This window comes from Aspergillus melleus (genome assembly GCF_016097325.1).
Source record: "Aspergillus melleus strain CBS 546.65 chromosome Unknown contig8, whole genome shotgun sequence".
Taxonomy (NCBI): Eukaryota; Fungi; Ascomycota; class Eurotiomycetes; order Eurotiales; family Aspergillaceae; genus Aspergillus; species Aspergillus melleus.
Genome location: NW_025763377.1, coordinates 309,069 through 334,124, shown reverse-complemented (window position 1 = coordinate 334,124; position 25,056 = coordinate 309,069). Strand labels below are relative to the sequence as shown.

The window sequence follows — 25,056 nt, the reverse complement described above, 5'->3', positions numbered from 1 at the left end:
CCTCTGCCGCGCGAAAGCCCAGGTCGCCATGCCAACGCTCAAGTCCTCAATAATGGGGAATCAGCTGTCGTCGAAGTTTTATAGTGGGATCTGCTGGATCCGCAGCTCATATCATATCAGTACCCTTGAACTCTCGTCCTAATACACTGGTCCATGATATGGAAAATAATCCAGCGGTAGACGAGTGAAGCTATTCAGGCACCGTTGCAGAGAAAAGGAGTGGCCGTCATTGATAAGCGGAATTGGGCGATAAGGCGTCACGTGCCGGCGATCATCCGCGGTGCTCCCCGTCGCCCGAGTTCATTATTCATTCCATTCCATTCATTCCACTTACCCTCATACTTTCCTCTTATTGTCTCTTCCTCCACATCATTCCTCCACAGCTCTCCGCGGCATATACTTTGCGGACGACACACATAAGCCCCTCTTTCACTACACTCTCACTCTTACCAATTACTGTATCTCTGTTATTTTGAACTTTCGCCATGGACTCTACTTCGCCGATGCCCTCTGCTCGCGCATAATGTGGCGCAAGCGCAAGTCTCCTTCTCCTGTAATTATAAACTCTACCGATCGACCTCGAAGACCAGAGCCGGAGCAGGATATTATCGTCATCTCTAGTGGGGACGAAGACGACGACAACCATTCAAGTTCTGGTTTAGACGACGACGAATGGTACATTAATTGTATTCTTGACGAGACAGAGTCACAGTATCTGATTGACTGGGAAGGGGATTATTCGCCGACTTGGGTGAGTCCTGTACTCTGCTCGCTTGCCGTGCATTGATCTTGGGTAAGCCTTTTCGACTTGGACCGCAACTAATGGGGGACCCCTTAAATAGGAACCCAAAGAGCACGCCAACGATCTTGCTGTTCAGACTTGGGAAGACAAAAAGAGACAAGTCTCCCTCAAGCAAAGTCGCTCTATTGAAGTAGAACTGATTGAATCTTCCTTCTCACGACTCCAAAGTTGTGACCGGGAAGGGCAAGTTCCAACACACGAGGACTCTCCATTATTTATTCCAGTTGACACCGTATTTGAAACACCGCAATTTGAGGTGGTCAGCCAGATCCCAGAAAGATCGGTCATAGAGGAATCGCCAGAGCCAGAGCCAGCTAAATCTGGAAGCATTGACTCCGCAGCTTACTTTGACTTTCCCTCGCCATCTCCACCGCCATCGGACGTTTTTGGGTACACGTCCAAGTTTGCCATTCCTGCAGAATTTCGACTTCCTGAAGAAATTCCAGAGACTTGCACTACCGCGAACACCGCAAAAAGTCCCGGAGAGGCCTCGCTTGTTACTGGTCCTCAAGAATCTTCACTTCCTGACGTTTTTGTGTACACACCTAAGTTTGCCATCCCTGCAGAGTATCAACTTCCTGACGAAATCCCGAATACCTGCACTACCGCGAACACCGCAAAAGGCCCCAGAGAGGCTTCACTCGTTACTGGCCTTCAAGTACCGAATTCGAGTAGTGTACTAGCTTCCGAGCTGACCAGGGATTCCGGAAAGCCCGAGCCTGCTACGTCTCCCGCCAACCAGACTCAGGAATTGCATGAAATAGCCGAGACTCCTTCTGGTCCGTCAACCATTCCTGAGAGCCAGTGGTCGCAAATCCCCGTCGAATCAAGAAACTCTTGCTCACAGTGCTCCATTAGGACATTAAGCTACCGGCCCGTCATCAGCACTGTAGTCTCACAAGTTCACCATTCCGGGGATTTGTCTTCAACAGGTTGCTCAATCTACACTGCTATCAGCCATTCTCTCACTAACCTTCTCCGCAGGCGGTAGGGCCAAATTCCATTTTTCGAAGTCAATACCAGACTCAAATCCCGACAACAGAATACTAAGCCAAGAGTCTATACACATATCGCAAATTATTACGACAACTGAATCCGCTGCTGAAGTCATGGATGACGACAAAGGCGTCCAGTTAACCGACACCATGGATAAATTTAGCCAATTCGAGGGCTCTACTCCAAGAGAAAAGATGAAAAATGCTTATGCTCAGCTCACCGCCAGGCTCAGCACCCCGGTCTTCCAAGGTAACGATGCGAGCGCCACACCGTCCTCTGCAGGGGATATTGAAGCTTCAGCTGCTGCTCCTGTGCCGGAAACGGCTGCGCCTCTTAGTGTCAGGGTTGATAAAGAGCATGATGGCCACACACAAACAGAAGCCGCCTCGGCTCTCCCGGCGCCGTCCGTGGAAGAGACTGTACTAGAAGCTCCCCCGCAACAGGATGTGCAAACCATTCAGCCAAGCGCACTTACAGTCAATCACACTGAAGAGATACTCCCGGGGTCGGTTCACCTTGGGCCATCAGAATTTGCAGTAACACTCCCGATGGACTCCCGAGTCAAGGATGACTATGAGCAAGTCTTAGCTAGTGATGCGCAAAACATTAGCGAGTTCCTCAAGATTTCGAGCTCTCAGGATGGTGCCGAGCACGAGGTAAGATAAACATGGATTGATGAATTAATCCTTTTACGCCAGTACTCTAAAATTTGCCCAGGTGGAACGCCTTAAACTAAAGGTACACGATGTACTTAAACATTTGAGCAATGTTGCAACGCATCCTGATTTGAACATCAGTGGCCACATCAAGGAAGCAGGGTCAGATATGACGAAGGAAGCCGCTTGGGCTGAATACTCCAGCGCCAAATTCCTCCTCTTGGGCTACTTTGTACAGCTTGCGAGTAGCCGTGACATCCACTTGGTGATCTTCGTGCATAGCGAGAAGACCCAAAAGGTTATCGAGCGCTATCTAATAGGAAAAGGCCTTACCTACACGCGACCGCGCGAAGATATGGGGGCTGGGACCAACCTCGAGGTCTCTATGGTCAAAGACTCCTTGAGCTTCGGGATTCAGTCGCTTAGCAGTGATGGGATCATGGAAACCTACAGAAGACCCTCTGCAATCATCTCGCTAGACTCCTCTTTCAACGCAAAAAGCCCGTCGGTAGAGCATATGCGCACCACATTCGCGCGGAACGGACAGCTGCTTCCCGTGATCCGGCTCATTGTTGCAAATTCCAGTGAGCATGTTGAGCTGTGCTTCCCCAACCCTGATCAAATTCAGCAGCTACGTTTGGTCATCCAGTATACCGTGCATCTTCGTGATTTGGTGGGCGACCTCCAGGACGATGCCCTCGGTGTGCGCGAGGATGTGGAAGAGATTATTACTTGTCTCCTGTCAGACAACTTCCACTCCCATTGGTCACTGCCCCAGGTTGAACCCCTACACATCGTGAGCCCGGAGCAACTGGTATCTCTTCCAGTAGGTAGCCACGGTAAAACGGATGCTGCGAGCGCGTCAATCACGCCTGCTGCGAGTCAGAAACGTGCATTCGTAAGTCATATTGACTCTGTTTTATTCTGGTCATTCTGTTGATCACAATGCTAACCTGGTGAACAGGTGGAAGAGGATGAGGAGCAAGCCTCCAAAAGACTTAGGGCAGATATATCACAAGACGCAACTCAGTTTACTGAGTTTTCAAAATTCCCCAGTCAGACGTTGGATCGTGACATTCAAGCATTGGAGAAGAACCTTTTGCAAATGAGAACTTCGAATGCAGCTGAGCGTCAAACCCTGCAGGCTTCGTTGGATGCGATAATTTCTCGTCTCCAGGCGGAAGAGCAAGCTCATGGAAAGCTCCAGCACCGTTATGAAAGCCTAACCCGGGATTCTCGCAAGACCCGAAAGGAGCGCGATCAACTGTCCGAAACCAAACTTGCTGCTGAGCAAAGAGTCGAAAAGCAGAAAGAAGAGCTTGGAAAACTAAAAGATGAGCGCACTCAGTTACGACACGATCTGGAAAAGGCTCGAGAAGAGTTAAAGACTGGCGGCGGTAATCTAGCAGAGTTGGAGTCCGCACGGGAAGAAATCCGTCGTCTGACCAAGGAAAACGCTGCCTTGCAGCGGAAGGCCGAATACGAAAGCAAGCAAACGGAGTACACGCGCGAACAGTATCAAAATGCATCCAGCGTGGCAGCCCAAGCCGGAAACGAGAGTCGCCAACTCCGGGAGGAGAATGAGGCGTTGAAACGAAAGGTGGCTGGCGACGTCACTCGACTCAAAGAGCTCAACCAGAAGAGTGACGCAGAGCGGCATCTATCTCGCATCGCTGAGCTGGAGGCTACCTTGTCCAATCGCGACGACTTGCTACGTCGGAAGGAAGAAGAACTGCGAGAAATCCGCAAAAACCGGCCTTCTACTCGATCTACCAGCACGCAGCCCCGAAGCCCGAAGTTGACTGCCGGTAATAGCCGCCCTACAAGCCCAGGAATCAACAACAATTACTCGACTTTTTCACGGGCCAGTAATTTGCGGTTCAGCTCTGAAAGGCCTGTCTGAGCACTTCAATGCAGCGAGCATTGTTATCTCGGGCTTTTTGTGTTTCTGTCAATTTCTACCTTTATCTTTTGTTTTGTTCAATTCTACCCAGGCGATATGCGTTGCTTGCATTATCAGGGCGTTTTCATTCCCGTTTCCGTTTCTTTCTGTCTTTCTTTCCTTTTTTTTTGGATCGCCTTCCTCATGCCGAGATGGTCATGTAGAATCCAAACATGTTTAGTTATTATTATGAATTCGGGCGTCTTGAGTTGTCTATACATGCAATACTACCTCGATTCTCCCAGGGGTCTGTTATGGCTACTGATCGTGATTTTCGTTCGGGTTGTTCGTTGATTGCAGGGTCTGGGATTATCAAGTTAGCGTCTCTGGCACGCTGAGATCGGGATCCTGTGGTACGTAGAGTGGCCTCGTTTTTAGGACTGTACGCATGTAGCCCTTTTGATTATGTACGATTCATGATCGAGCCATATATCTACGTTTACTGTTCTGCAGACCCACCGTAGAGTCATCATACGACGTGTTTCACAGATCACTGGGCACTAGGCACTCAGTAGTAATAGTTACTACTCCGTAGTACTCCGTAGTTAGTTTGAAAAGCCTTGTAAGGCACCGACATCGCCTGATCGTCGCCCCACTTAGCATATCCCTGGTCTGCATACTCCGTACTATAGCAAGGATGGGCATTCCGGTTTTTGCTCTTGCTCGTGACCCGTTTAGAATCTACACGGACGTGTCCTGAGTGTCCAATAGGAGTTGCCATAATTTGCAGAGTCGCGATCAACATGGTTTCGACGTGTTAGGCGACAGAAGAATGCATCTCTGGAAGAAGAGGCAGCGAACACTTCTATCGAAAGCTCGGTCGTCACTCGCCTCCAGGGGAGTACTGTCCATGTGAATATAGCCAAATATACCACGAATTTGGCTATCGATAGGCAAGCAAGGGACGCATGTTCTGGTCTTTGTTATACAAAGTCACATGACAACGTGTTCAACGCGTTCCCAGGCTTGATTGATAGGCAAGAATACGATCGGTTGAGAACTCGTCCACTGTCGATCCTTGCTTGATGGTCCTCGGGGATATCCCTGCTTCTAAATCGTATAAATAGAGCAGACGAATGGCATTCAGGTGGCGTCAGCTCATAGAGTCGTTGAAGCAAGGGATCGGAATGTTGCTATGGTAAACTGCACTACGCGAGGCATAGACTTTCGGCGGAAACCAAATTGTGCAGATTTCCTACGCAATGACCAAACTCAATTTGGTCCAAGGGAGGACACAAGGGGGACTGTGTGGTTGCATGCTTCCTGAAAGAGACTGTTGAGTGTTGGCACCTGTAGCTTAGCCATTACTACTCAGTTATCTGCGTCTGCACTGTATTACAATCGGGGATATGTAAAATCACACACGATATGAGCTGTCTGGAATAGGAATCTGGGGTAAACTCCGAGTCCTGTGCTGGATGTATCAAGTCGACGGTGGGTCAACCGGGAGGATTGAAAATGGTCCGTGTTTCAGAGCTATTTTCGACGATATCGGGGCCAGTCGAGGCATTGAAAACAAAAAAAGGGGACAAAAGTCCAATTCCACGGCCAGGACAAAGATCATATTTCCCGACAGTTGTTTCACGATGGCTCTTCGCCCTCTTATGACAGCCGGATCTGATTGGAAACCCATGGAAAGGCCACCCATGGAAGCAAGCTGAGCGGGTAGCGGAAGAATAACCATGGGTCAGGCTGGGGTGGCTGGGGAGTCGCTTTGTGACAGGGAACATGCCGTATGCATGGTCAGTGCAGCAGCTACTAGAAGCATTTCAGCAAAACTTAGTTCTGAATTCAATGAATAAGACAAAGCAGATATCCAGCAAAGAAAAGTGGAAGAACAGAGAGGAGAAGAGACAGGAAGAAAGAAGGAAGGAACGTCACGGGCGATAACGACTGGGCATTAATGGTTAATAAGCTTATCGATAAGGCAGCTGCCCCCCGCTAAGCCCAAACCGGCGCCCACGTAAACACCAAAACAGATCGGGCCTCACCGTCCGTTGACTTTCAGCTGTCGCCCGCTCTCTCTCTCTCTCTCTTCCTTCTCTTCCCTCGTTTCCCCTGCCCCCCTGTCGTTGCGCACGTTGGCATACGCAGGTGGTTCCCTTTTTTTCTTTTTTCTTCCTTAGATTTATTGTTTCCTCTTTTTTCCCTCTCCACCCATTCCTCTTTTGTTTGTTTCCTTTCTATCCTACGATGCCCTTATTGACTGCTCTTCACGGTTCCTGATCCTTCCTGAGTGCCGTCTTTCCTCCGACACTCCGCCTCGGGGAAGCTTCACATCCCCACTTTGCTAACGCGACGTCTCTGGAAGGACTCGTGTCCACCAAATCGTTCCAACTGGCTCCTCAGTCGCTCTTGATCCAATTACGATCGGTGTCGACACTCATTGTCGCACATCTCTCTCCGTGATGGCCCCGGGCGCGCCTCAATTGCCCACCCGGTTCCCCTGCTGGTGTCGAGCCGTGTACTCCTGGGGCGGAGAAACCAAGCGAGATCTGGGTTTTGTGGAGGGCGATCTGATAGAATGTTTGAACGCAGGAGATGGTCAGTGGTGGATGGGCCGACTGCGACGCGATCGGCGCATGATGGGACTGTTTCCGTCCAATTTCGTCGAAGTGCTCAGCGAGAATTTCGTCCCCGTCAGTCGCACAGAGAGTCCAATGGGCCCGAAAGCTCAGTCTCCGATCACGAATCCGACATCTGCACCGAAGAAACAGAAGACTGTGTTTAGAAAGCCATTTCAAGCTCACAAGGAAGCGATTGCGCCTTCTGGGGAACTGTCCCGGAACGGCACCTCGGTCTCGCCAGTAACGAGCTCCATTCCCCAGACTCCTCCCCGGGATGGGAGCCTTTCGCGGAAAGTCAAGCCTCTGCGCACTCCGGCGACCGCGGTGAAACACCGAAGCTCAGTGGCTCGGCCTTCTTCGCAATCGGGACCCTCCCCGCGGACAGCGTCACCATTAATCCCGCAGTCGCGACCCCAGCGAGAACCATCCTCTTCGGCGACTCCCACAGGTCAGATCGTTCCTGTAGCCCGACCGCCGTCTCGCGCAGTATCCCCTCGTCCACCGCAAGAAATAGAACTCTCGTTACCTACCATCCCTCCGGGGCCAAGCTCCGCGCGCTCCAGACCTCCATCGCGCGCAGCGTCTCCCCTGCCACCCCCAGATACGAACTACCTTCCGCCTTCAGTGCCCACGGGCTATCACCATGTCCCCTTCCACCAACCCTCGTCCCGCGAAATTTCGCCTTTAGAACTACAGGATCGTGAAGATTCACCACCCCCGCCTCCTCCGCCCCCACATCGAGTCGCAGTCAATCGACAGCCGTCCATGGAGCTGGGCGTTCCGACGCATTATGATATGAACGATCGTTATGTAACAATGTCAAGAACTCCATCTCCGGCAGCGCGTTCCCCTAGACACACCCCCTCCCCGCTTCGAGACGCCATGGAGGATGTGATGACATCTTTGGAGGATATGGGACTGTCGCGAGGTGGACAATCGCCGTCCCCGCAACCGTCATACGACAACCCGTGGTCGCCCGATGCTTATGAGAGCCTAAGAGACGGCCGGCCTCAGCAAATTACGGGTCGCTCAATGACTTCTTTAGGATTTGACGGTGACAAAGTGGATATACCTCCCAGCGCGCCACCTCACCGAAACAGCGTCTATCCCACGGACCATTTCCTCGATGGTCCGCCGCAGCTTAACAATTATGTGCAGAGGATGGAGAGTCGGCTTCGACAGATGCAGGAGCAAAATCGAAGGGGCTCGGAGGATATACACCTGTCGGACGAGGACGAGGAGCCTCCTCCTCCACCCCCGCGGCACGTTCCGTACCATGGACGGCACAATTCAGTTCCGGTGCAGTATTCCTCATATCCGACGGGCCGGCGATCAGGGCAAGATCTGAGAGGCGATATCCTTGACCGAAGCTATACGAACAAATCGAGCACAACCAACTCCTCGAGTGGAGTGCAGAGTAACGGCACAAACATAACGGCCAGCACCGAAAGAACAAGCCAGAGCTTGATGAGTGGCGCATCCGCCGGCGAGTTTAGTGCCACCAGCGCGGGAAGCTACGCCCGGAGGAATGTGGGCGCTAACGGACGACCTAACACGGCCGTCGACGCTTTTCGGGGTAGGGGCTTCAGCGACATCTCGCGCATGTCTCCTCGACCTGAAACTCCACTTACCGGTATCTCCTACCACTCCAGTCACAACACTTCTCGGCAGGGTGCTTCGTCGGCGATTCCATGGACGTCCCCTGATACGGTCACAGAAGAATCTGCTGGAGTGTTTGGAGGCCTCTCAACGCCCAAGGCCAAGAAGCACGGGTTTTTCAAGAAAATCTTCGAATCCGCAAAGACTGGGGCGGCCAATGCCAGAAGCAGCATAGCGGTTGGGCAGAATGGCGGCTCCTATTCACCGACCAAAGGTCGAGCCATATCTCCCATTCGCTCTGCACAGTCACACCGAGACACGGCCCGTGAGATGGGCCTTGGTAGTGCCATTGACTGGGTGCAGGTCCGGCGGGATGTGAATCGAGCCAGCTCTCCCAGCCGAAACGAGAGGGTTGAGCGGGCTGAACGATGTCAAATGATGGACCACCCGGTGATCTATGCGGTGGAAGAATTGTACGAAAGCGCCGAAGGCGACGAGAGCATCGACGGGCTACCGATTAGCGAGCCTACGGATTTCGGCACTGTCAACCTCAGCCTCGTAGACAAGAGTGCCCGCTTTGTCAATAGCCTTCCACCAATGACGAATCCGATGAGCCTTGCCCAAGGGTATGTGTGTCGGCCTTACAAGAGTGACGTGCAGCGGCTTCGGGCCCTTTTCACCTGGGTCAGTGAAAAGATCGCATGGGATGAACCAGTAGAGGAAATGGACATTGATCTCAAGAGAGTCCTCCAAACCAAAAGAGGAAGTCCCCAAGAAGTTGCCTTCCTTGTGCGAGAGATGTGTGCCGCCGTTGGCCTGCACGCTGAGACCATCAAAGGGTTTCTCAAAACGCCGGGCGAACTGTACGAGATTGACAGCCTTTCTCGAGCAAACCATTGGTGGAATGCGGTTCTGGTTGACGGCGAATGGCGCATTATGGACTGTTCCCTTGCCAGTCCGACCAACCCTCAGAGAAGCGAATTTGTCACAACCTTTTCGCCCGCAGCCGAAACATGGTATTTCCTGGCGCGCCCTCTGGAGATCTGCTATACCCATGTTCCTCTGGTTCCTGAGGAGCAGCATATCTGCCCGCCAATCTCACCGGATGTTCTTCTCGCCCTGCCCGCCGCCTGCCCGCCCTATTTCAAAATGAATATGCAGTTCCCAGACTACGACACCAGCCTAGTCCGGATTGACGGCCTGGAAGTCATGCAGATTCGCCTGCTCGTACCTGCCGACGTGGAATGTGCCGCCGAGGTTGAAACGCCCATTTTCGCCCGCGACTCGGATGGGGACTTCTTTGAGAGTGGCGAGGTGGTACGCAAGCGGGCCTTGGTTCAACCCGACTGGATTCATGGCCACAAGCGAGTCACCGTGAAAGCCGTTCTACCGGGCGACGAAGGCCAGGGAATACTGAAGGTATATGCGGGCAAGAAGGGGCTGATGCATTCCAATCGCGATATTCCCCATCCACTGGCCCTGTCATTGCCCATTATGCATAGTGGCGACAACCCGCCGTATGAATTTGTCCTGCGCCATCCGACTCCGCATGCCCAGCGACATGACCTGTACATCATGCAGCCGCAATGCTCCAAGTTGGCCGTCAATAACACCTTTGTCTTCGCCGTTCGCCAGCACCCATCCTCCCTTCCGATCCCGTCTAGTGGCAACGAATCTGCTATGAGTGGTCGCATCTCCCCGTCTATCCTAGCCCGGCCAGCGAGTGCTCTTAGTATGGTTTCCAGCTCTGCGGGTGGCTCCTCCGTCTCCACCGTCTCAAACGAGTTCTCGGCCTCGACGTCTGCCATATCGTCCAACCGATCGAACTCGGGGCGAGAGAAGCCTGCCAAGTTGGCGATCCAATCGCCCTCGGGCAAGATCTTGCGATTGAGCCGCAAAGCCGACCACATGGTTAGCGCCACGAGCAGTGCAGATTCCGCCACCGATGCTGCAGCCGAAGGCAGCGTGTGGGAGACGGTGATCAAGATCGGGGAACGTGGTGTATGGAGAGGACTCGTCCTTGCCGATCGTGTTGCGCGATGGTGTGTATTCTGCGAATGGGAGTGCTTCTAAACGACACGATATCCGCCATGATTTTATGTTCCTTTGATACAGGGGCTACCGTTTTTACTTCTTTCGTTTTTCCGCTTCTTTCTGTTGATCTTTGCACCTTTTACCCCTTGCACACATGATCTTCTGATCTGAGAACCGAAAGCAACGTGGAGCATTTTGGATTGGCTGGTTGTTTTTCATTTCCCACATTCTTCCTTGCCTAATGGTTGCATTGCATCACTGAGCCCGGGGTTAGGGTCTTGCATAGTTGCATCATTCCAAGATTTTATATCTGATCTGCTCGTTTTTCTATTTATTCGGACTTTATGTGAAGGGCAAGCATGGACGGACGCAAATGTGCTACACGAGTTGGAGTTACTGGATAACATTCCTTGCTTATGGCGCCTGGGTGTACAATGTGTGATTATGTACTTTTTTCCATTTCTTTTTGTCTCTTTGGCATTTTATTCCTTTTTGATCTGGCGCCATGTCTGAATGCTTGTGCCACGACCAACGAGCGCATAGACAGATGCATGAATATTAGAACGAAGATTAGGCTCAAGCCTAGGTCACTATCAATATTTTACCTCTCTTCTTTAGCTCATATCGTTAGAATATCTAGTAAATACGGCAGACCCACTCACAACTAGGAGCTGCCCATCATTATCATCGCCACCGTGTATTATGTCTTATCCCTCCGATATATATCCCAGCGTTCATATAGAAATATCTATATATCACAGCCTGTCTCCAGCCGGAGAAGTTACCGCCTCTCGAACCAACGGCGCCACCTGTTTCCGACTCTTCGTCACATCCCCCTGGACCCAGATACGTCTCCAGGGTGTCTGATTGCCGGATAATACGTCCCGAATTGACTGGGTGTTATCCGCATGGGCTCCGTCTAGAGCCTCCCATTCCTGCAACTGCAGCTGAGACCTCGACCGCGCCTCTAGATCCCGCAGCGCATGAACCGCGACTCCCTCATCAAGTGCACAAACGAGCAACTCGCGCACGAACGCTCCCTCCCGCGCTGACGCGTTAAACGTCGTCATCACCACCACGATATCCAAGTCCCGTTGCTCCGCAAAACCGCGCAGCGAGTCCAGGAACGCTTCTGCGGTGCCTGATTTTCGTACAATCCACGGGATCGGCTTCACCATGGAGCAAAACCCGATGTTCACGGGCTGACCGGGTCGCAGGGGCGACGTCTCGGTCCACTGCTTGTAGTCGCGGTCGAGGATCTCGTCGACAGTAAGTAGGTCCAGGCTGTTCTGTTTGGTTTCTTGGATTTGTGCGTAGTACTTATCCATGGCACTGGAGTCGGTGGGATCGTTGCTATTATTATCAGTGGAGGCGAGCGTCTGCCGCAGGAAATCCCGTGCGCGCGTATCAGCCGCAGTCACCTTGTCCTTGGCGGTCATGTTGACCGTATCGATGAGGAGAGGAGCCATGGCTAGTAGGACTAGCTGTCGCCCTTCCTTGGAAGAGTCTGAGGTGGAAGGAGTTCGCCACAGCCCCATGTCGTTCAAGGTATTCGTGACCAGCGAGGAGCAGGACCCGGCCTTCTCAATGACCTGGGGGTTGCAATCGGGACCCAAGAAGCCCTCATCGACATGATGATCAATGCAGCCGACCACGGAGAATTCGACCGACGGTAGACCATCTAGACGTCCTGTTCCGTGCGAGCCGTCAGCGGACGACCGAATCGGTAAAGCGTTCCAGTCGACGAGGACCGCATCGACTGTGCGAACTTGGCGGGGCTGGCCATCCGACCCACGGTCCTGATGTTCTAGATCCTTTGCAAAGTCCGCAACAGTAAGGATGTGGTCGCGGAGTAGAGGCCCCGCGGATTCGGGCGTTTCCTCCCACGGCTGATCTGCGGTGTTGGTGGAGATCCAGAGCGCTTTAACGAATTCAGGTCGTAGGCGACGGAGCTCCGCGCCGGACGGTACCGTAGGGAGGTTGATGAGTGGAATATGGCGGTGGGAGGTGCGATTGGCGAAGTACGAGTACACCACGGCGCAGACCATCGAGTCCAGGTCGGCGGAGGAGTTGCCGATGACGTAGATGGGGGATTCCGCATGGGATAATGTCCCCTGTATAAAGCGGAGATGGGTCTGGCGGGCAGCCCGTAGCATCTGTAAGAGGCTTTGCGCTGCGTGGCCCGCCATTGTGTCTGATGGGTCGACTAGAAGTCTGCCGGGGGAGTGTTTGTAGAATGAGTGCAAGTTGGGGACTTGATGCCAACGGATTTCCTCTTGCGGTAGTCCGATAAGGAAAGCCCATACTGCACGTGACCGTTCTGTTGCGTAATTTGGTGACCGAGACAAACCTCGATTGCTGTGGGTAAGGATCGGGATTTGCGGTAATCCTAGTAATACCGTGACGGCAGCGGGGCACGAGGGGAGCTCCCCACACACGTGACCGGCATCATTCTGACCCCAATTCTTATCGGCGTCATCCATTCCATGTCAACAGCTCGCTCGTCCAGGATTCCTTTCACTTGCCCTCAATTGTGCGGGATATTGTTGTTTCTGCGTGTGTAGGTGGGTCTTCTTTGACTGCTTGAACCTGTGATCTTGGAGTCACGTCCAATTATAGCTGCATGTGGAGCCTGGGTGTTCGCGCAGCAGTCATGGCAATCAATTGTTAATCCACCTTCTACTAGGGCCATTGCGTCTACCTCATATATTTTCTCGGGCCACATTAATTGTCAGGCCATTCGAACCGGAAATTGAGTCAACATGGGCCACCTTGTAACCCTAGCAACATGGTGAGCGCCTCAATTGGCCAATCGCTTGGCCTCGTCCTTTCAAGACCGTCCAGTACACTGACAGACTCCAGCTCCCTCAACCAATGGGCACTGGACTTTGAGGGTAACACGGAACGAATCATCGAGAGTATTCGCAAGGCCAAGGCCGCGGGTGCTACTCTTCGAGTCGGCCCCGAACTCGAAATCACCGGTACATTTTCACCATCTTGAGATGCGACAAGTGGTTCATGGTATTTACAAGGATATAGGCTATGGCGTTCTGGATGGTTTTCACGAGGGAGACACCTTCCTTCACTCGTGGGAGATGCTTGCCCGTATCATTGATCACCCCGACTGTCAGGATATTGTGGTTGATGTTGGTGCCTCGACCATTGGCATGTGTGCTGAGCTGACAAGGTTGTAGGTGGGTATGCCTGTGCGTCACAGGAATGTCTCGTATAATTGCAGGTGGGCTATTGTCTGTCCGCACTGATCTCGCGTGGATACAGTATTAACTGGGAATCAAGGGTCATCTTCTACAACCGCAAGATCAGCTTGATCCGCCCAAAGATGTGGCTTGCCAACGGTTGGTTCTGTCCTCTCATTCCTCCTACCGGCTCCTTCATTCATTGATTACATTTTCTATCGACATGGATCGCTGACAGAGGTGTTATAATCTAGATGGTAACTACAGAGAGCTTCGTCACTTCACGCCCTGGCAACGACCCCAGGAGGTCGAGGACTACTACCTTGAGCAGATCGTCGGGAAGATCACTGGACAGTATAAGGTTCCTTTCGGTGATGCGGTTATAAGCACTCGGGATACTTGTTTTGGCGTGGAGACTTGCGAGGAACTCTTCACTCCTAATGGGTGCGTTCACTACATCTCTGGTGAAGAAACTTACTAATCTTTCTAGTCCTCATATTCCTTACGGTCTTGCTGGTATGCCCGTATACTTCTATTGTATAGTTCTTCTTTTTATTATACTGATCTCTACACAGGCGTGGAAATTATCTCCAACTCATCAGGAAGCCATCACGAGCTCAGAAAGCTGGACACTCGGATCAACCTCATCACCCAAGCGACGAAATTGGTTTGTGATATCTTAATTAATTAACCGGCTCTGGGAGCTAATCTCTTTTTAGAGCGGCGGCATTTACCTGTACGCGAACCAGCAGGGCTGCGATGGTGATCGGCTTTACTACGATGGTTGTGCGATGATTGTGGTCAATGGAAACATCGTTGCTCAGGGCTCCCAGTTCTCCCTGAACGATGTGGAAGTTGTCACGGCCACCGTCGATATCGAAGAAGTATATCCTATCTTCATTAATACCTGGAGCATTGTTAATCGAGTCTACAGGTACGGACATACCGTGGGAGTTCCAGCCGCAATATGCAAGCCAGCAAACAGTCCCCGTATGTTCGCCTTGACTTGGACACAAGACTTTCTCGTCGGGATGATGAGGCCGAGCCTAGCCTTGCTCCCTCTGAAACCCTCACCGCGCGGATTCATGCCCCAGAGGAAGAAGTTGCCCTTGGACCGGCTTGTTGGCTGTGGGACTACCTGCGAAGAAGCGGTGCGGCAGGTTTCTTCCTTCCTCTGAGTGGCGGTATCGATAGCTGTGCCACAGCTACTATTGTGCACTCTATGTGCCGAGAGGTCATCAAAGCCGTGTCAGAAGGGAATGAGCAGGTCATTAAAGATGTCCGACGACTCTGTGCCGAGCCGCCCGATTCGACCTGGCTTCCTACCACCAGCCAAGAAGTGTGCAAGTAAGTTTATCTGCACTGCGGATTATGTTAGTTTCTAACATTATCCAGCCGCATATTCCACACCAGCTTCATGGGCACACAAAACTCCAGCAAGGAGACGCGAGACCGAGCCAAAAGTCTGGCTTCGGACATCGGGTCCTACCATGTCGACTTCAATTTCGACACCGTCGTGACTGCCCTGACGAACCTTTTCACCGTTGTCACCAACTTCCAGCCTAAATTCAAGGTCCACGGCGGTAGTCGGGCAGAGAACCAGGCTTTGCAGAACGTCCAGGCGCGTTTGAGAATGGTTCTCTCGTATCTGTTCGCTTCTTTGCTGCCGACCGTCCGTCAACGTCCGGGTGGAGGTGGACTACTCGTGCTGGCCTCGTCTAATGTTGATGGTATGTTCCTCTATCTTTCGTTGTGGCGATTTGCTAATTGTTTCTAGAATGGTGTGTAAATCTGATTTTCAACCATCCCGATATAATCTCACCCCAAATCTCTCATTTGATCCCCCTGTATTTGCACTCTGATAACTGACATCAAATAGTCTGCGAGGCTACCTGACAAAATACGACGCCAGTAGTGCTGATGTAAGTACCAACCGATTGAAAACCCTTTGATTCCAATACTTCGCCAACTAACACCTCCCAGCTAAACCCAATCGGCTCGATCTCCAAAGTCGACCTCAAAAAATTCATCGCCTGGTCGCGCGACTCCTTCGACCTCCCCATCCTCCACGACTTCCTCTCCGCCACACCGACCGCCGAACTCGAGCCCATCACAGCCACATACGTGCAATCCGACGAAGCCGACATGGGGGTCACCTACGCCGAACTATCTATCTTCGGGCGTCTGCGCAAGATCCAGAAACTGGGTCCTTGGTCGATGTACGAACGGCTCCTGCATCTCTGGGGCAACGAGTATAGTCCGCGCGAGATCTACGAGAAAACGCGCCACTTCTTCTATAATTATGCGATTAATCGGCATAAGCAGACGGTTATTACCCCGAGTTATCATGCGGAGCAGTATTCGCCGGATGATAATCGGCATGATTTGAGGCAGTTTCTTTGTAAGTCTTCCTTCTATGATCCATCTCTCTTTCCTCCGTCTTGTTCCCTCAGCCTGTCGAACTATGGATGGTTCCAGGACCTCTTTCGTGGCTAACAGAACAAACAAACACCAGATCCTTCATTCTCCTGGGCCTACAAGAAGATGGAAGCTAGTGTGAAGTACTGGGAATCGAAGGGATGGACGACTGGGAAGGCTCAGAAGAAGAGCGTCAAGGCTGATTAATTAGACTTTCTCTGCTCGTCTCTTCTTGTGTTCTTCTGTTTCGGGGATAAGTAGGATACAGATTAGATCAGATTTACTACTACTGTTGGAGGGTGGTTTGAACGTTATATTTCCTTTTCCTCGTATTGAGGAATGAATGTTTTGCCAGATTCGATTGGAGAAGTGGTGGCAGTTCCAAGCCATGGAGCACGACGAACTATATCTTTTTATAGATTTCCATTCCTCGTACCACTAGACCCAAGCTTATCACTCAGATGTAGCGCGAAAGCGAAAGGCATGAATGATAACTACATCCGATAACAAGGCAAGAATCTTTTCCAAAGTAGCGTTCATGCATATTCCAAAAAATCTCAAGATAAGAATTTCATGTGATGACACTTTCTCAGATGAATTATTTACTTAAGTCGAGGTATTGATAGTCAAGAATCATAGAATCAGAAAAGAATAAGAATGAAAGCAAAAAGATATGGAAAGAAAAGTGGTCGGGAAAAAAATGACAATAAAAAAGAATGCCCGCCCCAGGATTCGAACCTGGATCTCCGTAACAATACACTAATAATAGAGGGGAATGTTACCATTACACCAAACGGGCTAATTTACATAGTGGGGACCACGGCGAAGTTAACAGCTAGTTATTGGCAAGCTTTCATAGTGCTTTACCCCCTCCTACACCTACCCCCTTAGCGCCAGGACGAGAAAGATGTGTGTAGAATGTAAATAGAATCAATCAGGAGAAAGGCTAGAAGGAGTGACAATTGAAGATTGAAAGAACTTGAGATAACGACCCAAGGCAGCAGATACCAACGCTAAAGCTTCACAAAATAAATACATAAGGAAATCCAAGGAGAGACATTGATGGTTGTTAAACCAAGAAAATGAAGAAGGAAAGAAAAAAAGACTGAAAGTCGATCAGTTACCCTTCCAGAACCAGCCATCTTTATTCTCATGAGATGACTGGTTCGCTGGGGGAACCCGATTATGTTGGGGAGGGTTGACAACCTCTACAGATTCGTTACTCTCCTCACGACCGTCGGCAAAGCGTTTTGTCTTGATGGTTTTCGTCTGAACAGAGCCATCTGATAGTCGGACGCGCTCCATCGTGGTTTTGGTGGAGATGACGTAGGGCTGCTGCTCTGCTGCCGAGGGAGTGTCGACAGCTGTAGATGGTTCGGTGGTTTGCTCTTTTTCAGAAACGGTGTCTGGGACAGAATTCCTCTGGCCGCCAACGACCAGCTCCAGCCAGGTTTCTGCATCGTCTCGGTGGTTTCCTTCGCGCGACGGCTCCCGTCCATCTCTATCTCCATATCTGTCATCCAATAGTAGACGAAGGAGAGGGCTCTCGCGCAGTCTGGAAAATTGACGCTCGCGAGCCTCAATGTCGTCCAGGAAGCGGTCGTACAGGTCCAATTCTGTGACCGATTCAGGCTGCCCATTCCAGCTGAACTCGGCCTTCACATTGTTGTTCCGATGGTCTCCTCCCGATCTTCTGGAGTCGTCTTTCTCGGATTTAGGCCCTTCGAAAGTGATACCTGACCAAGGGCGACCGTCCGCTCCGGAAACGTACTTCCACCGATCTCCCAAGCTACCGCGTTTTACCAAGCCCTGCATCCATTCCCTTCCTGTCTCCGGCTTGTTGTTTTCTGCCGGGCTATGATCGAGCATCGGTTTGCCATTTTCGAGTCGCAAAAGATCCTCAAAAGCTTCTCTCCACTGTGGTTCCGACTGGTCGCGCTCCGAAGTAGGTTTCAAAGACGACATGAGCGATGAAAAGATTCCTCTGTCGCGATTAGACCGATACTGTGCTTGGCGCTCAAGGTGCAGCGGCGAATAGGGGCTGAACATAAGGTATGTGACGGGCCAGGTGGGCGAGTCGTCGCTCACCATGCTGGAGAACATGGGGCGGTGGTACGGATGGAAGAAGCGCGAGAAGTGGTCATCGAACCAGAATTTGTCGAAAAAGGAATCGAAGAAATCCGTATCGAAGAGGTCGTGGGAAGACGCGCCCCGTCGTCCTCCATATCCGTGAGACCGCCAAGGATTTTCAGATCGCGACTGATGGTTGTCTGAGGTTGAAGCGCCCGGGGCGTCCGCACCCGAGGGAGTTTCGGTATCTTTGGCATCGTCATTGTGTTGTTGGCGGTAGCGGAAATCCCGGGAATATTTTGGGTCGTCTGCGAAAACGTCCCATCCGCTCGACAATGGAGGGGAGGCCATAGATGGAATACCCATTACCGACTGGAGCATCGATGAAATCTGCTCATCGGCGAAACGGCGGAAGGCGACGAACGGGTTGTCATCGTCGGGCCAGCCGCGAGAGCCGTTGTTGTGGTGGTGTTGGTTCGAGTTCTGGTCGTCCGCCATGTTGACGGTACAAGTATGAAGATGAGCACTGGTGCGGAGGGGAGGAGCGAGAGAAGTATAAGAAGCTTAGCGGCGGCGATAAATGAAGCTGTTGGGGATGTCGCCCCACCCGGGCAATCGCCACGTGAGTTGGTGTGCAAACAGTGTAAACTCTGGGTGCACGTGCGTCCTACTCTGGATCTATTTGGACTGTTATTCATGGTGTTCTTGTTACAGATCATTCATTCATTCCTCATTACTACAGAAATCAAGCTGAACCCTAACTCAAGTCCCTCTCACAGCCGGTGCCGTCGCTCTGGGAATTCCGCCCAGGCCTCTTTGAAACCCGTTGAGCGGACCCACAGTGGTCCTTGGTCCGAGGTCGAATCCATGACTGGGTAATTAATTAGCAGCAAGATCAGTCTCTTCAGGAAGTAGGCTCAGCTTACCCATATTACCAATCCTCAACCACATATCACCCGTGATTTTGAGGCCTCTCTCCGTAGCTTGACTCTCAAACTTACGACACACATCTTCGCCATGAGCTACGGCTCTGGCCAATTTCGGCAAGTGTCCGTCGTCGCTAGGGTGGGCAACGCAATGTTTGAAAATCGTCTCCCAGCTTTTTGAAGCCGGATACGTCGTCACTTCATCCACGAGAAGCTGAGGAGCCCCACGAGAGACATAGAGCAGGAGATCCAAGCGTCCTTTCCATTCAAGAAGGCGCAGTCGGGTTTTGATGTCCAGGAATGGAAGCGACACGATCTTCGAAAAGAAGATGGACGAGTTCAGACAATGGATGAGGAAGAAGTCGAATTTGACCTGCTTCGGGGGGTTTTGAGCCGCACTGCTATAATACACTGTGTACATCGAACTCATTAGCTTCAGAGGTCGTGCATGCGTTGGTTCAACCTACCGACTGCATTGGTCATCTCGGCCAATTTCTCTTCCACTTGGTCCTCAGAGACAGTAAATTCCGCGGCATATTTGAGCATCTCATCCGGAGCTCGTCGAAGAACTCCGTCCCTCATCTTGTTACCATCCTCCCAATGGGCAGAACGGGTCAAATTTTCGTCCCCGCGAATTTCCTCCAGGATCTGAAGCAGAGTCTTCTTTCCCGGCTTTCCAATGCCCCCGGCAAGCTTTTCAGCTGGCCAGAGGAACCTCGGACCAGACCAGTCTTCATGGATCGCTGCCTGAGCAAGAGCTTCGGCTATGATGGCGGGCTGGTTGAACTCAATTCCGAATCCAAGATGGATCAGGGGGTGGATGAGTCCTAGTGCGATCAATGTCAGTGAGAACAACAGAATAAACAATAAATAATTGAAACAAAACAAGAAAATAGTTCATTTCATTCAGATCCATACCTCCAAACAACCGAGCCAACAAGTTCTCCGCATTGTCCTCCCCAGAGAACAAATACTCATTGAGAACCTTCTCAACGCCTTTCTTCTCAATCTCTTGCTGGAAAAAGGCCAAGTAACTGGGATAGTTCTTGTCCCTTCCAAGGTACTTCTTGAATCCCTCCTTATCATACAATGACTGGATGACAGCCTCGTCAGCTGGCAGAGCCGGTCTCTGGTACCCTTTGTTTCGGTTGTACGCATCCCTGATCTCCTCCGGGGTTGCGCCTAGGGCGAAGATGCTCAAGAGGTGATGAACAATATGGTCTGCAAAGTCAGTCAGACAGGATCTACTCCGTAAAAGGTTCCAGATAGGTAGGAACATGACACTTACTATGAAACCCCATATTATTGAAGTACACATGATGATTTTCCAGATTCTCCTGCAAAAGCTCGCTTGCCACCTGCGCTGAATCCTCTCTGATACCAGACGAGAACACGCCCGAGTCGGACGTCGTTAACTGGACCTTGCGTGCGGTGGCCATTGTCCTTGCTTGATTGGAAAAGGAACGCTGTATGGTGCTGTCAGATCGACAACCGAATGCTGGGTGTTGCGCACGCAATGGAAGGCGCGTAGTCCGAGGAATATTCACAGTAGTCGAATAAGCACGATCAGGGTACTTATACTTCTGGGTTGACCCTCGATACCCAAAACCAAGCTTCTTCTTTAGTAATTGCGATCTGCTCTGTAAAAAGATAGTTCGATCAAGACTCGCGTACTGAGAAGCTCGAGACCAATGCATGAGAAAGTACGATAAGAAAGCAGATGGGAACACGCGCCCATCAACCAGTCTAAATAGTTTGAATCTCGTCTAACCACTCCAAGATTAATCCCAGTTCGTCCCCCCGGAAAAACCAAGCGGGGAATCAAATCATCCTAAACCTGATTGATTGTAGGGTAGGTAATTGTAATCCACCAGACGGCATACGCCATGGGCCCTTCGATTCGGTCTTCGGTCCTTCGCGGTTCCCGTCGGCGACGTCATCGCTAATGGATCTGTCAGCGGGCGCGACCTCACGTGCCCACCTGGGGTCATGCAATGTAGGACACGAGCTCTTTGTTTGTTATTTTGGGTTCTAGATTGTCAAATACGAGACTCTTGTTAAGCTGTTAGTAAACTGTTAGTAATTGTTCTGCAGCTAGTTTTGCAGGGGGGCCCATGTCAGACAGGTAAACTTTGTAAGCTGCTCGGAAGTCCGGGGGACCGAAGGAGATCCGAGATCGTCGAGGCCATTTTGATTACTTATTGCTGACTTGTTGTTTGTTCTGGACTGTGTGTTGTCCTGAAGTTGAGTCTTGTATTTGTAGATGTTTGTTACTTTGCTCTAGTGGATATAGGGATGGTTCAGGATGGAGTGGTAGAGGGAAGAGAGTTTGATGCGGAACAAATATATTTAGACACCTCAGGATCAAGCTCAACAGAGCTGACCACCACAAAATTCCTAACGTGTTACCTCGCTATTGCCCTAGATTATGCATAATCTGAGTTCAACAAAAGTGACTAGACAACATTTCATATTATTTATATTCGTAATTTATTTGTAAAGTACCTCCAAATCTGATCCATATGCTTCCTTATACAACAATGACCTTTTCAAATGTGAACCAACCAACCAATTCTAAACGCCATTTCCAATCTGATTTCAACGATTGAAATCCTGCATTTCCTTCTTGCGCTTGAGACGATCCCGCTCCATTTTCCGGAACAGCGGGTGATGCCCTGCCTTGTCTTTCAGCTGCTTGTTCCTGCTCTTGTTATACTCGATGTACGCCATATCTTCACCACCAGCCAGACCGCTGAGAGTAGCCGCACTGCGTTTGACAGCGCCTTTGCCCTTTCGGATGCCACCGCTGCGCTCGGAGAAGAGATCGTCGTTGACGTGCTCCACTTCGGCCGAGGTTTCGTTCTGCAGCATCACTTCTTGCAACAGCTCTCGACGCTCGCCCGGGGTTGCGTAGGCGAGACCGTTCAAATTTTCAATTCCTTGCAAGTGGGTGATCACCTTGAAGGCATAGCCCTGGTCGACAAGGAAGGCCTGTCGTTTGGAGGAGTAGAACATCTCATCCGTGTCCTTCGACACGAGCGAGTAGAAAAATGCATTGAAGCCCTCGTCGTTACGACGCTTGGCTCGCAGAATACGACCCAGTCGCTGGGCCTCTTGACGACGAGAACCGTAATGAGAAGAGATCTGGATCAAGCAGGTCGCCTCAGGCAAATCCAGAGACGTATCTCCGATCTTCGACAAGAAGATGGTGTTGACCTGTTCGTTGTGCTGGAAGTTCTCCAGAATACGCATTCGTTCATTCTGAGGCGTTCCTCCGTAGATATACGCCTTGTTCAATTTCAACGCGTACCGTTCGAGGGCGTAGACATTGTCAGAGAACACAATGACCTTGTCGCCTCGCTTCTCGTGGTAGTCGATGAGAAACTGGCAGGCCTGGAATTTGCGAGGATTCATAATATAGAGAAGGGCCGCCTTCCGGGATTTCTCCCTCATGTATTCGGAATAAAATTCCGTAGTCATTGGACACCAGACCTCGGCACACTGGACCTTGGCGATATGTCCTTGCTCGGCCAGTTCCATCCAGTTAGCTTCGTAAAGCTTGGGTCCGATCAGGAAGTTCAAATCTTTGATCTTGTCATCTTCACGAAGCAGTGTGGCGGTCAAACCGAGCTTGCTCTGCGTCGCAATAGCAGAGGTGACCTTTCGGAACATGGATGCAGGCACGACGTGCACCTCGTCAAGGATCATGAGACCCCATTCTCGGGACTGAATCCAGTCCATCATCTTCTGAGCATCGTGTGATCGAGCCCTGGTTTGCGAGACCATGGAATATGTCGACACAATGATACCGGTTGATCGGCGGAATTTCTCTTTGTTATCCGAGGTGAACACGGCAATGTCACCAGGGTCGATGTTCGACCACCGCAAAAATTCATTTCTCCATTGAACCACCGACATGGAACTGGTACAAAGGATGATGGTCCCTTTCTTGATCGTGCACCCCGCCGTGATACCCACCAGAGTCTTGCCTGCACCACAGGGAAGGACAATGATTCCACTCTTAGCACGTCCGTTACCAAACATCTTACTCAGACTCTTTTCTTGATAGCTTCGAATCCGAGCATTTGGCTTCAAATCGATATCCAACGTAGGGTTGATCTCGTCGTTTCGGAAATCATACTCCTCCAGTGCCGGACAGCCCATAGCTTGACAGCGCGCTTTGACCGGTTCCACTGCCTCGTTCGGAATTTCGAAACTGTGAACCTGAGCTTGCTCGTCGTCATCGTCATCGTCGCGAATGGCCAGGAGAAGGTCATCCTCCTGACGGCCTTCCGCCCCGGCATCCTCTGCCGGTTTCTGTTCAGATGTCTGCTGTACTCCCGCCGCATCTTTGGTACCTGGAATGACCAGGCCTCCCATTTTTGGTGCCGCTTGCTGAATGATTCCTTCCGTCCCTTGTAGTCTCTGCGGTCCGATAACCTCGTCCTGGAGAAGCATCTGCAGCATCCCTGGATCGGTACTTTCCACGAAAAAGCGGTTATGTTTCAGAACGACCTTGATCTTGCCGTAGGATTTCGTGAAGTCGATGATGAACGATTTGATTGTGTCCGGGAGCGGTGTTTTCGACAACCGATCCAGAAAGTTGATGATATCCTGAGGCTGGAGACCGACCGACACCGCCGCATATAAACTGTTTCCGGTGAGTCGATATTCATGGAGATGGGTCGGACGCGAAAGCGGCTCGGCGATAGTCGTCAGAAAGTCCTGGGCCTGAGGAGCCAGCGGCGAGAAACTTTCCAAGGTGATGGTGCCTTTTAAGGGATCGATCCAGAGGGGGCGGTTCGCATGGTCCGATTTCAAGGAAAGCGAGGAGAAGTCTTTGTAGCCAAAGTTGGGATCCTGCCTTTGGATCGAATTATCCTTTTTGTTGCTAAACGATTCGAGCGAGAATTTGTCCACGACCTCTTTAAACACAAGTTGTTAGCACACGGTTTGGTGTCCTTTCTTGTCGTGCGGTTACTCTACGGTACCTTTCAGACTGTTTTCCTTCGCATCTTGCTCATAGTCCGAGTAGTCGTCGCTACTGCCAACATCTTGGATGTCAGGCACGGGTGTCGCCCGCTTCGAAGCTCTACTTGACCGACCGCCTAGCCGAAGGTCAGCCTGCTATCCACCAGCCTCAAGTCCCGGAGATCCATACTATCAGTAGCCTTGCGCTTGGCGGGCGGCATATTGTGACTTTTTGATTTTTATATAGAGGCGAAAGTTCTATGGTCTATCGTGCCGTGATGTCTCGAGCGGATAAGGGTCGATGGATGTAAGAGCTCCGTCGGAAGGCTGCCAGCGCCTTGGATGAGCCAGGCTCGAGATCAGCCAGAAAACGAATCCTTGCGATGCGACCACGTCCGTGCCCTCGCAGAGCCTGAAGGGACTGAAAGGCAAGAGACGTAGGGAGATCGGAAGGGGTAAAAAGAAGGACGGGTTGAAAGGAACCTTAAGAGACAAGGCGAAGAAGTGAGAATGAAAGGAAGATCGACGGTGTTGACGGGTGGCAACGAATAAGCATCATTGGTCAGCATGACTCACCGCCCGCCCAGGCGCTAATCTCCATTAATGTTGACGTAGTTAGTTCCTTAGCTTACTTCTCCCGCCTGCATTTTGCTTCTGCACACTCCGTCCCTTGTCGCTTGTCAATTGTGTATATTAGGCATCATGAACACGGTAGGCCCTCGTCCTTCTGGAGACAGTTACTTAGCCGGGAGGATTTTTGGCTAACATTGTTTTCCCCATGCAGATTCGATCAACCTGGTGAGCCGACACTGGCCCAGTCTCCATTGTCTTGGACGAGTCGAGAACTAGATTACTGACTCGAATGTCAACGCCAACAG

At 51.2% G+C, this 25,056-nt stretch overlaps 7 protein-coding genes and 1 non-coding gene across 9 annotated transcripts; 3 read left to right on the top strand and 5 right to left on the bottom strand.

The window, feature by feature from the left end:
- Positions 1-523: 523 nt before the first annotated feature.
- On the top strand, positions 524-4,357 carry LDX57_012220 (uncharacterized protein; the record flags this gene model as incomplete). Its single annotated transcript, XM_046093956.1, has 5 exons — positions 524-751; positions 843-1,581; positions 1,787-2,454; positions 2,516-3,352; positions 3,419-4,357. 5 exons carry the CDS (start codon positions 524-526, stop codon positions 4,355-4,357), a joined length of 3,411 nt encoding a protein of 1,136 aa, XP_045949935.1.
- A 2,447-nt stretch (positions 4,358-6,804) lies between these two features.
- On the top strand, positions 6,805-10,635 carry LDX57_012219 (putative SH3 domain protein (Cyk3); the record flags this gene model as incomplete). The annotated part of the gene is made up of 1 exon (XM_046093955.1): positions 6,805-10,635. The coding sequence occupies one exon, from the start codon at positions 6,805-6,807 to the stop codon at positions 10,633-10,635; it is 3,831 nt and encodes a 1,276-aa protein (XP_045949934.1).
- Positions 10,636-11,276: 641 nt separating this feature from the next.
- Positions 11,277-12,837, bottom strand: PPX1 (putative exopolyphosphatase). Its single transcript, XM_046093954.1, has one exon. The coding sequence runs from the start codon at positions 12,783-12,785 to the stop codon at positions 11,352-11,354; it is 1,434 nt and encodes a 477-aa protein (XP_045949933.1). The 5' UTR covers positions 12,786-12,837; the 3' UTR covers positions 11,277-11,351.
- Positions 12,838-13,358: 521 nt separating this feature from the next.
- Positions 13,359-16,418, top strand: QNS1 (glutamine-dependent NAD(+) synthetase; the record flags this gene model as incomplete). Its single annotated transcript, XM_046093953.1, has 14 exons — positions 13,359-13,387; positions 13,459-13,577; positions 13,636-13,742; positions 13,791-13,834; positions 13,894-13,952; positions 14,048-14,237; positions 14,284-14,309; positions 14,369-14,460; positions 14,513-14,677; positions 14,728-15,140; positions 15,189-15,542; positions 15,673-15,715; positions 15,777-16,194; positions 16,309-16,418. 14 exons carry the CDS (start codon positions 13,359-13,361, stop codon positions 16,416-16,418), a joined length of 2,169 nt encoding a protein of 722 aa, XP_045949932.1.
- Positions 16,419-16,928: 510 nt separating this feature from the next.
- LDX57_012216 lies at positions 16,929-17,010 on the bottom strand. Its single transcript has one exon. It is a non-coding gene; the product is annotated as a tRNA-Asn (tRNA).
- Positions 17,011-17,327: 317 nt separating this feature from the next.
- LDX57_012215 (uncharacterized protein) lies at positions 17,328-18,779 on the bottom strand (the record flags this gene model as incomplete). Its single annotated transcript, XM_046093952.1, has 1 exon — positions 17,328-18,779. The coding sequence occupies one exon, from the start codon at positions 18,777-18,779 to the stop codon at positions 17,328-17,330; it is 1,452 nt and encodes a 483-aa protein (XP_045949931.1).
- A 275-nt stretch (positions 18,780-19,054) lies between these two features.
- On the bottom strand, positions 19,055-20,646 carry LDX57_012214 (questin oxidase family protein; the record flags this gene model as incomplete). The annotated part of the gene is made up of 5 exons (XM_046093951.1): positions 19,055-19,152; positions 19,208-19,618; positions 19,675-20,034; positions 20,126-20,428; positions 20,496-20,646. The coding sequence occupies 5 exons, from the start codon at positions 20,644-20,646 to the stop codon at positions 19,055-19,057; spliced, it is 1,323 nt and encodes a 440-aa protein (XP_045949930.1).
- Positions 20,647-21,623: 977 nt separating this feature from the next.
- SSL2 lies at positions 21,624-24,793 on the bottom strand. 2 transcript variants are annotated; one of them, XM_046093949.1, is made up of 3 exons: positions 24,369-24,793; positions 24,199-24,315; positions 21,624-24,132 (listed from the first exon to the last, which is right to left on the bottom strand). In XM_046093949.1, the coding sequence occupies exons 1-3, from the start codon at positions 24,397-24,399 to the stop codon at positions 21,806-21,808; spliced, it is 2,475 nt and encodes an 824-aa protein (XP_045949928.1). In that variant the 5' UTR covers positions 24,400-24,793; the 3' UTR covers positions 21,624-21,805. The 2 variants fall into 2 exon arrangements, with proteins under 2 accessions (XP_045949928.1, XP_045949929.1); XM_046093950.1 differs by having other exon boundaries at positions 24,199-24,793.
- Positions 24,794-25,056: the final 263 nt, after the last annotated feature.

What these genes read in the sequence shown, in the direction of transcription:
- PPX1 (XM_046093954.1), bottom strand. Translation starts at nt 12,785, where the DNA reads ATGGCGGGCCACGCAGCGCAAAGCCTCTTACAGATGCTACGGGCTGCC.
- SSL2 (XM_046093949.1), bottom strand. Translation starts at nt 24,399, where the DNA reads ATGCCGCCCGCCAAGCGCAAGGCTACTGATA. An exon ending in CAAGCGCAAGGCTACTGATA is followed by an intron (nt 24,316 to 24,368) that starts GTATGGATCTCC and finishes ACCTTCGGCTAG; the next exon opens with GCGGTCGGTCAAGTAGAGCT. An exon ending in GAAGGAAAACAGTCTGAAAG is followed by an intron (nt 24,133 to 24,198) that starts GTACCGTAGAGT and finishes TTGTGTTTAAAG; the next exon opens with AGGTCGTGGACAAATTCTCG.